Source organism: Erythranthe guttata, chromosome 14 (genome assembly GCF_056151865.1).
Source record: "Erythranthe guttata isolate IM_541 chromosome 14, IM_541, whole genome shotgun sequence".
NCBI lineage: Eukaryota > Viridiplantae > Streptophyta > Magnoliopsida > Lamiales > Phrymaceae > Erythranthe > Erythranthe guttata.
In genome coordinates this window covers 5,988,746-6,000,064 of record NC_142546.1, presented here as the reverse complement: position 1 = coordinate 6,000,064, position 11,319 = coordinate 5,988,746, and the positions used below count along the sequence as shown (strand labels likewise).

General features: G+C 31.5%; 1 protein-coding gene across 1 annotated transcript; it reads right to left on the bottom strand.

Annotated features, from left to right (window-relative positions):
• Window positions 1-399: 399 nt before the first annotated feature.
• On the bottom strand, window positions 400-5,352 carry LOC105956471 (receptor like protein 27). Its single transcript, XM_012980326.2, is given in 4 exon segments — window positions 400-1,039; window positions 1,042-1,734; window positions 3,906-4,052; window positions 4,587-5,352. Coding segments are annotated over 4 exon segments (2,100 nt in total). The 5' UTR covers window positions 5,266-5,352; the 3' UTR covers window positions 400-458.
• Between the last annotated feature and the right edge of the window lie 5,967 nt (window positions 5,353-11,319).

The window sequence follows — 11,319 nt, the reverse complement described above, 5'->3', positions numbered from 1 at the left end:
AGGAACCGGAACCAGCCATTCCGAACTAGAACCGGAACCGAACTTGATTGTGGCTATATCAAGTTCAAGTTCTTATCTCACGTCAAATCTAAATCAAACCTAAGATTGCAGAATAATGGAAGTTTAAAATATATTGAAACTCAAGTTGATCTGGTACAAGAAAATTCATAAGAATAACCAAAATTATTGATCATGAAGTGAAACAAGATTGGGGAGATTGATGATATCATATAATTGTTGCAATTGTTTCTTTTTTTTCTTCACATTTTGGTAGTTAGGGTGTTGCAAGAATAGAAAGAGATGTATGTTAAAGTGCTTATATAATAATATCAAATACTAAGAGTAATTTCAATTCAAATAGAATACACGATATGGTTCTAAAATTTAATGTATTTTATGAAGATCAATACTATAGTTCCACCACAATGAAAAGACAAGCTCAAAACTTGCATCTTCAATCAAGTTCTCCGTGCCGCATTCCTTTTCTTGTTACCATTTATCTTGTCTTGAGCATTGAAAAACAAGCCAACAAACCATTTTGGTCTTTGATACCGGAAAATGAAATAACCGATCATAGTTCCAAATACGAATCCACATCCATACCCCAAAACAACAGCTTGCCAAGTAAAACCATCCATAAAATCGGAATCATTATCACCTTGTGGCAACACCGGAAACAAAGTTTGTACATTGTCCTGTTTGCATTTTTTTGTCAATGGAAATCCGCATAATCCCAAGTTTCCCATATATGAATTGTTTTCAAATGTAGGGAACTGCCCGGTACTAGGCTGAGGTATCTTCCCAACAAGATTATTGAACGAAAGGTTCAATATAGAAAGAAATGTCAACCTTGTCAACTGCAATGGAATTTCCCCCGCCAATTGGTTGGAAGACAAATCCAATGACTCAAGCATGCTTATATTTCCAAGAGATGCAGGTATATTTCCTGTGATGTTATTACGAGATAAATTCAAGTATCTTAGAGAGTTAAGCTTTCCTATGGACCGTGGAATAGTTCCGGAAAATCTATTACTAGCAAGTCAATGGTCGTAAACGCATTCGAAATTCTCACCACAGAAAGCACCACTCCTTTCAGAACAAACACCATTGACTCTTCAGTATAATACGGTGTAAACCAGTTTCTTTTTTGTGTTCCATTCACTTTGACATTTATCATAGATACGAAATTCTCCAAGTACCTCGCGGGCAAAGAGCCGGTAAACTCGTTGTGGGATATGTCGAAAACTTGCAAACTGGGAAATGAAATTGAAGTAGTTTTTGGATCGAGCAATATTGTACCATTAAATCTATTAAATCTCAGGACCAGGACTCGGAGTACAGGGAAAGTTTCTATCCAAAACGGAAACGTGTCTTGTATCTCATTATTTCCTACATCAAGAACTTGTAGTTGTACGCAGTTAACCAGAGATCTTGGTAATGCTCCCTCAAATTTATTGCCATGGAAGCTAAGTGACTGAAGAGCACAACCCTCAGTAAATATTTCTGGAACGAGGCCACGAAAGTGGTTTTCCTTCAGATGCAAGGCTGCTAAAGATATGCTCAAATTTTGTAAGCAATGCGGGATCGATCCTTCCAAACTGTTTTGTGATAGATGGAGAAATTGAAGGTATGTTAACTTGCAAACCGATGATGGAATATCCCCTCCTAATTTGTTGGAATGCAGATCTAGGAATACGAGTCCTGACAGATTCCCAATTGTGCAAGGTATTGGACCTAATGAAAGTTTGTGAACGCAATTCAAATATAAAACAAAATGTGAAAATTCACATTTATAAGGACTCAAAAAATATAAAAATTTAAAATCCTCAAAAATGTTATGGGTAAATCATAAAAATATTAACATGGAGAAAGATTTCGAAAGAAGTAGAATTATAAGAGGTGAAATTACAACATGGAATCGAATAACTTTATGAATTATTTAAATCACTAAAAGCCATGAAAAATAATCTTAATTATAAGGGAGAATCCTACATAAATAAACAAGAACCGTGTTTTTTCTTGTCTCGTCAAATTTTTATTGCGTAGATATACATTCAGTTAAACATCTATAAGTTAACACAGTTAGGACCATCAAAATCCTATTAATTTAACGGAATATTAACTTGTTGATAAATTAATAATTATTATAAATTTATACATTAATTAATAACTTATTAATTTACGAAATTATTTTTATTATTATTTTCAACAAATACATTATTTTAATTTTTTACGTATTTATTATTCATTCTACCATTAGTTCAATGTACTATATGACATGTTTCTCGAACGGAAGCTCTTAAAGCAACAATGATATTGAACATTTTTTTATTGAGTTATGAGAAAGTTATACCAGAAGTTCTAACCATGTTAAGAAAAGCGAGAGACGAGATTGATAGTGATATGAACTTTAACAAAAAAACAAGCTACAATTAATTCATATATTATTAGTCCTTCATAGGTCTATATATAATATGTATTGTACTATGTACTTTAAGAATTATTTTTTGCATTATGAATTCATATATTATATGGGGCTTCTTAAAATTTTCGAATGTGTATTATCTTATAAGTTTAGCGAATTAATTTAGCATGTTGTCCTTGAGTCAGGACCCCCGGAAAAAATATTAATTAAGCGAAGGTATTAATTTATCGGATTTTAATTTATCGATGTTCTATTGTACTTTGAAAGATAATTCATGGATTAATAATAAAATTTTGAATTTATTAAAGTGAGTTATTTTGACCATTTAAAACTATATTTTTATTTATACAATTTAAATAATAAATGGATTTTATATATATATATATATATATATATATATATATATATATATATATATATATATATATATATATATATATGGTAATTATTGTTTGGGGACACTAACTTGGGTAGCAGATTGTACATATTTTTTTTCCTGTTTTTCCTTCATCGATTTTCGGCATTGACCGTCGGTCTCCGGCGTTAACTTTTTTAAATTTTTTTTCTCTAAATTTTTTGTTCTTTATTTTTATGCCCGCCGCTGAACGTTGACCGTGATTGTACTATCATTAACAGTAGTTATACTATCAATCACAATATTATTATTATTTGTTTGGGTTTTTTTTTTGTTTGATTTGTTGACAAGTCAACGTAATTATATTACTGTCGTTGACGGTAAAATTACTATAAACACAATAATATTACTATCAACCACATCAATATTTTTTTTTTACCTTTTTGTTTTGTTTGATTTGTTGACTGGTTAACGTAATAATATTACTGTGTACTACTATAATATTACTGTAAACACAATATTATTATTGTGGTTGACAGTAATAATACCAGCCCCACCGGGTACCCGCCCTGGATTTATTAGGTAATCCCCGTTAGCTAATGGGGTGGGTGTGAGTTTCAAAAATTTCACCCGTAGCGGGTATGAGGCGGGTACGGGTTTTGAACATATGCATCTTTTCCCACCCCATATCCAACCTGTTTATATATTTTTACTAATTTTATATTTTATATATTTTATATTATAAAATACGAATTTTTTAAGAAATTTAAGTTAAATTAATTATAAATATAAAAAAAATAAAATATATGGGTACAGGATGGGGTGGGTTTTATACGAGTAGGGGGTGAGTTTAATAAAATCAAATCAAACCCAGAACGGACACGGGGTGGATATAGGTGAAAATTTTTGCTAGCAGGACATGTACGAATTTTATGTGACCCGCCCCGTACCCGATCCATAGCCATCCCTAATCGTACATAAGTCTTGTAAATGCTACCACTTAGAGCATTCTATCTATATAGTATATAAGCATTCTTTATTTTGGTAACAATTTACTAGTAATAAAGAAGCATGAAAAAAATAATAATGTTGAATTATGAGAAGGTGGGAATAAAATAATCTTACCACTTAAAGAGTTGTCAAAAATGTATAATTCTTGAAGGGATGCCAAGTTGCCAATTTGAGTTGGCAATGGTCCCCTAAGCCTGCTGGATGATAGTTCCAAAACTTGAAGTTGAGAAAATTGATTAAACACGTCCGCAGGCAGATGTCCTGATAAGACGATATACGGAGGAAAATATGTTAATAATAATTTTTTGAGCTAAATCTAATTCCCTGTAAAAGTAAATAAAATTAAATTGAAAAATCATTAAATATTACATGATCTTATAAATTCAAACCAGAGTTCAAATTTCGTTGTAACAAGTAATAATTAGTTTATGAAAATTGTACCGACTCAAAATATTTATATATGGGAATCAGTGGCAGAGCCAACATATGGTCAAGAGCCAAAGGAACCATGATCTCCCAACATTTTTCAAATCCTTATTATTATTATATATAAATATTAATAGATATTCATGTATAATAGCATTAACCTCGCCCCTCAATTTCGTTTTAGTGTATATTGGCCGGCCCATCAGACATAAAATCATGACACCGCTAGTGATGAAACTATATTATATAATCATTTGTATATTGCTATACGTAGCTAAAAGGATATGCACAAGACAAATATAAGAATCGCAGATGTGAAAAATTAAAATAGAAAAGATAAAAAATTCCAGAAATATAAATTTTAATTACCAGTGAAATTATTGGAACCAAGAAATAGTAACTTAAGGCGTGTGATGTTTCCAAAACCCCTTAGCACATTCCCAGAAAAATTGTTGTCATATAAGTAGATTTCTTCAAGTTTTGAGCATTGGTCCAAAATCGACGGTATTTCTCCATACAACCGATTATAAGATACACGAAATACTCTGAGTCGTCCTCTGTAAAGTTTATTGCACATGTCCTTTGGTAGACTTCCAGACAAGCTATTGTTCCTCAAGGCAATAACTTGCAATCTCGACATGTTGAATATAGACAACGGAATAGGGCCATGAAACAAGTTTTCGCTCATGTTTAGAGATACAAGAAATGAGAGATTTCCGATCTGGGGTGGGATGGGGCCCACGAGACCCATATTTGAAATATCCAACTCTGTCACTCTATTATGACGAGAGCCACAAGTGACTCCAATCCAACTGCAAACCGAGGTTTCGATAGTCCAGTTATTTGTTAGGACATTGTGAGGATCTGAGGTAATATGAGATTTGAATGAAAGAAGCGAAGATTGATCGTTGTTGATTGTATTGCTACTTTCTGCATCGATCACCATTAGAACGACAACTAGCAAAAGCTCGCAAATAATTAATATCCCCATAGGGCTGAAATTATAAACTAGTACTATATGTTTCTGAAGTATGAATATATGAAACATAATATACTATAATTTATAATGTTTGAATTGATGAACATTAAAATATCGCAAGTTAAGTCAATGATGGAATTCAACAACATTAGCTAAAGTAGCATCTCTTTTGTGACTCCAAGGAGACTTGATTATCAGTCCTGATTAGATATTTGATGTTAGTTGTCACGGACCTAGACTTTTCAGCCCACCACATGTGGTCAGTACAGCGTCCCTCGGTTGAGAGGTCAGCCGATCCCTCAAGCAATACTGATTTAACCATGCCTCGGGCTCATTAGACGGCTCCAGTCCTGATCAGTTTGAGTGGGGATGGCCTATCCCTTCTTCAACGACAAGTTTAAGACTAACGACAAGCTCCCTGCACTTAATCGGATCGGTCTGTCTAAACTCTGAAGGGCCACGCTATGACTGCCCACACAACGACATGAAGCTCCTCCGCCATAATTATATAACCACAATCCACCAACAATACTCTCGTAAGATACCCCAGAAATCACGGGGCACACTTTCTATTTTAAGTAGTTATATTTAATAGAGGAAGTATCAAAATAAAAACCATTTCGATAACTTGGTTGGAGGATAAAAATTTTAAATTTAGAGGATCGATTGGTAGTTGTTGGGGAAAAATTAATGCGCAAATGCACGTACCACGGGCAAGTAATTGATTCCTAAGAGTTGGATGTCAGCTCACATGGAATTGTTAACTATTTAATTCTAATTATTAAAATTCTTCACAATTGCAATGTTTTTTTTCCAATGAAGGAACCTGCAGTCAACCATATAGGTGCACTGGATAAACATATGCTCTCGTTAATAGCTTGTAAATCACACGAAAAACGTAAACCACATTAGGCTAACCATTTGTGACAAGCTCGACCTAGTGACCCTTAACAAGAGGGATTCAAACTTGGGTCAATCGACACGAGCTCACTTGCTCCAACCACTAGATTTATATTATCAATCTAATATGAATACGAGAAAAATATCAATAGAGGGGAAACCTAAGATTTTAATTTCCCCTATGCAAAAGTTGTTCACTCAGAACTCCTCAATTATGTAACTAAATTCACGATTATTAGTCTGAAACTCTCAGTTAATTATAACTCGCTTTTGCGTGAATTGTAATCAAATTTAGCAAAAACCAAGATAAATATATATGTACAAGCTAGATCACGATAAAAGCAACAAGTATTATAGCATATTAGAAGACACTTTACATTTAAACAATATTATTAATACGTATTCGTTTATTATTTTCATTACACCTTGAACAATTGGCCCTGGAAAATTAATGTTATAACTTAATCACACGAGGCATAATAGGAAAACAAAAAGGATAATAAATCTAAAACATTCATATTTTTATAGTTGATTAAAAAAAACACAATAATAATCATAATAGATATTAGATAATAGATAAACTTTATTTGAACATCTAATAGATATAAAAAAGACTTCACCGAAAGAAAATAAACTCCAACGTTCGAAAAATTATAACGTACGAAAAGGTTAAGAAACATGAAAAAACAATACGCGTGAATACTATTTGCTAGTCAAGTCAATGGAAGTGGTTAAAAAAAATTCACAAGTCTATGTATTAAGTATAAAATAGACTCAAGAGAGTCGAAGTCAACCCACAATAAGTACTAAATTGTCCAGTTCTAAGTACCGAATTCTCACAAATATGATCATACTCGAGCCTAATTGGGTTTGTTGATTAGTGTAATTTACTAAATTAAACTAAATTATCTAAATTAAGAAAATTAAATCATTAAGACTATCAATTAAAGACAATCCTGAAATTTTATATTCTTCTATATGTTTGTTGATCACCCAATTAACCCTTAATTATGCAAGCAATGATTCCCGGTTACTATACCGAGACACTATTTTATAACTCGTTTCCGCATCAATTTAAATCTATTATTAAAAAAAAATCATTGTATTCCTAATAAGCAATTTAATTAGGAACAAAACATTAAACACAAGTCTCAATTATGACTACCTCAGGTGATATCTATATCACCTATGATACCATATGCCAACACACATTTTCGGTGAAATTGACTCGAAGGTTCGTCCACCACAATTCTAATTATTAAACTGATCTTCCGATGCAAATTCAATAATAATAACATAGAACATAATTTGTCCAGCTTCGTGCACTTACTAACTAAAATACGTAGAAGAAATAGTTTGGAATTAAATACTTGCATAAATTGGAAAAATAGATTCAAAAATTCCGTACGTGATTTGAATAAAATTTATAATAAAAACCCTACTCATAACTCCTATGGGAAACATAATCAAAATGCTCAAGTTCATAATCAAAATACAAAATATGTTGGAAATTTGACAAATCTATGTCTTGTTCGTACACATCTTCTCTTTTTTCCTCCCAAAAACTGTGTTCGTGAAAAACCTATTTTAGGTCGAAATTGGTGCCGTTGGCTGCTCCAGAAGTTCAGACCGTGGTATCCACAATGAATACCGCAGTCCCGAGGGGACAAAGCATCATTTTTTGCCTAAACTGATCTCGAACCACGGTAGCCATATTCAAGGCCGGCCCTGGCCCTTTTAATGCCTTGGGCGAAAAAGATAAATTGTGCCGACAGTTTTATTTTTCTATAAATCTTTTTATAAAATAATAATAAATTATAAAGAAAGAAATTGAAATATCAATAAAACGCTATTTAAAAATATTCAAGAGTAAAAAAGCCCACATATAAAAAAGATATTGTCATAACATTACAATTTTAACACAACATAATGAAATAAAAAAATGTTTGAACTCCCATCCCAGCAAAAAAATGTTTTTTCTCCTAATCTTCCATCATCAGCTTTCAGAGAAATTATCACCTTATGTTATAGCTAAACACCTGCATATCAAAAAAATAAGTGAAATAATTCATTGAAAATATTTTCGAGTTGCACTTTTAGAGGCAAAGTCATTAATGATATCGTCGTACTCAATATTTTCCAACATATCTTTTTCAATAGTTAAAAGTGCTAACCCATTCCACCTTTCTTGAGACATTGTGGTCCGTAAATAATTTTTTAATAATTTTAATTTTGAAAAGCTTCTCTTTGTTGATGCCACAGTGACGTGTATTGTGAACAAAATTCTATAAGCAATCATCGCATTTGGAAACATATCAATTGTTTTTACAAACTCTAATATTTGAAAACATGTCCATGGCTTATTTGCATCACATGCTTCATTCGGTAACATCACTTGCAACACCTCTAGTTCAGAGCATAAATATTTTGCATCAATATGGGAACTCTCACCATGTCTTAAGCATTTTCAAGATTCACATAAGAACTCATCAACTCATTACCATCCAATGAAATCAACTTTGCAACATCAAATAAGAAACCAAATATTGATTTAGAACACTGCAATTGTTCAAACCTGCTTCTCAATTGACCAATTGCAATATCCACTACTAGAAGAAAATAATCAATTCTAAAAGATTCTTCCGCAAATTGATTTTCCCTTTCGGTATTAGAAATCTCATCAGAATGTCTCTTTCTAGCAATTCTACGTTTCTCAAAAAATATTGGTTCAATTTCCATTTGAGATGCTATTTTTTTAGCGTCAATCATAGCAGAAGAATATTCATTTTCTCTATACATTTCAAAAAAAGAAACAAGCCCAATTAATTGTTTTATAGCAATATCAAGACGCATATCCTCGGATTGTAACTTTTTGCTAACTAAATTAATTGTATGCAATATATCATGCCAAATAATCAAGCTCAAAATAAACTTAAAACTTGAAAGTTCACCAGAGGCCAAAGTGTAAGCATCCCTACTTAATTTGGCATCTTCACTAATTTCTGCTAATTTAAATAAAGCTTCTCTTATTTGGGAGACTTGGGACAATATTGCCTTACCAGATTCAGTATGACTTTCCCATCTTGCCATGCACAATGATTTCAAAGTTAATTTATCAATATAATCAAGCAAAACATTCCATCTCTTTGTTGAACTAGAAAAGTGGACGTGCGTTGCACGTCTGGTGTTATTTTTTCCTTTATTTTTCGTGTTTGTATCATGTCTTGTTATAATTTCACCAAAGTAATTTTGTATATGTATCTAAGTATATTAGACTAATAGTTTCCTTACAATAAAGTCTATTTTGGTTTAATATTGAAATGTATAAGAAATATAATCTATTCATGACTCACTTCACATAATATTTTCTCTTTTAATCTAATTATTGGATGCTTCTCATTTTGAGGTTCTTCGTCAATTCTTTAAGTGTTATGCCATCATTATGAAAAAAATTTGATGATGTTTCATGCGGTAATAAAATAGAATTTATAGGATGTAGGTAAGTTTAAGGAACAAAAAAATCCCTATTGTCGAGAAAAATATAATAAGATATAAAGCAAGTATTATGGAGAAAAGAGAATAAAATATGGAAAGAGCAAGGTTGGAAAAGGCGGTTAGGCACCGTCGCGATCGGTGCAACAATGATTGATCGGCGATAAATCGAAAATAAATCTATTTTTCATATTTAATGTAATATATTTCTAAATACTATTTTTATATACTCAAAATGTATATAAAAATATTTAAACATGATTCTATCCCCATCATTTATATATTTTGATCACGTAAATTTTTTTAATAATATTAACTAAGATTGTAATCCAATAAAAGTCCTTACAAGATACAAATAAAACGCAAATGTTTTGCATTCAAATTATGCTTGAACATTAGAAGCATATATAATTGGCTCATTTAAAGGTAATAAATAATATAAACAAAACAAAACATAAACTCAATTTTCATTAAACGCTCGATCAATTGCTTTTTTCTTTTTTTTTTTCGTGATTCATTTAAAAAAAAAATGATCAGTTTTTACCGATAATTGTCACTAAAATTTGACACGACTCCAAAATTTGACCGCCTCAACCCGACTTGCACCACCTCAAGCCGCCTCACTTCCGAAATCCGACTGTTCAAACCTTTACAGGAAAATCGTGAAGGTATTGGATAGCCTCCGCTTCGAAGACCGATAAATCGGCCGTCTCGGCCGATTTTTTGAATACAAGTAAAGAGTGATAATTGAGGAAACTCTATGAAATTGTCTTATTCCATTATTTTGTTTTTATAACAGGTACTGTAAATCCTAGACTAAGGAAATCTTGCCATTTTCTCCCTATCTAATCTCTCAAATATTATGGAACTCCAATCTAATTAGAAGAAAATGGGCACATTATCACCTTGCTGAAGATCTTGTACATCTAGACCATAAATAAGTTTGTGTGGTATAAATTTTGCACCAAAATAGGAAGACATGTAATATAGTAGTGGGTCTTTGGATATTTTGGTACACAAGTTTATAAATTATAAGATTTAAAATGTAACTCAATGTAAATTCCAATAAGAAACGTACTATTCAAAAATAAGAACTGAATAGACCTTTAGATTAATTTGTAATTAATGAGATTTATGTTTTCCATATAATAATTGAGTAAAGTTAATTCATTAAATATTTTGACTTTTTTCATCATTTTTTTTTTTTGGAAAAGTAGTCCATATTTTAGCATTGTTTTAATTTTGCATACAATATTAGTATTTTACTTTCAAAATTAGGATTGATAATTGTAATGCTATCTCCCAACTGTTGTATTCCATAACGTATCTTTATTGTAATTGATTAAATATTTTGAACTTGTAAAACAATAAATAAAAATAAATCGATCAACATAATTGAGTATAAGTAATTCCTTAGACAATATTAGAGGGACTACTAAGCATTTTCATTGTGACACCCATTTTCTAGTTATACCTAATTAGTATTTTAGAATATGATAGCGGAAGACTTTGAAATATATTAATCGGGAATAGAAAATTCCGACCAAATTTTTCTTTTAGAATCAGAGTAACAGTGTCCACATATTACCAAACAACATTCACTTAATCAATTTCACAAACTATGCATGCATGACTAGAGATTAAGTCTCATTTTAGCAAAGTGAGAAAATTTTGGACAGTTTCGATCTATCAATCAAATAAATTAATAACTCTCTAACCGCTCATGCAAAA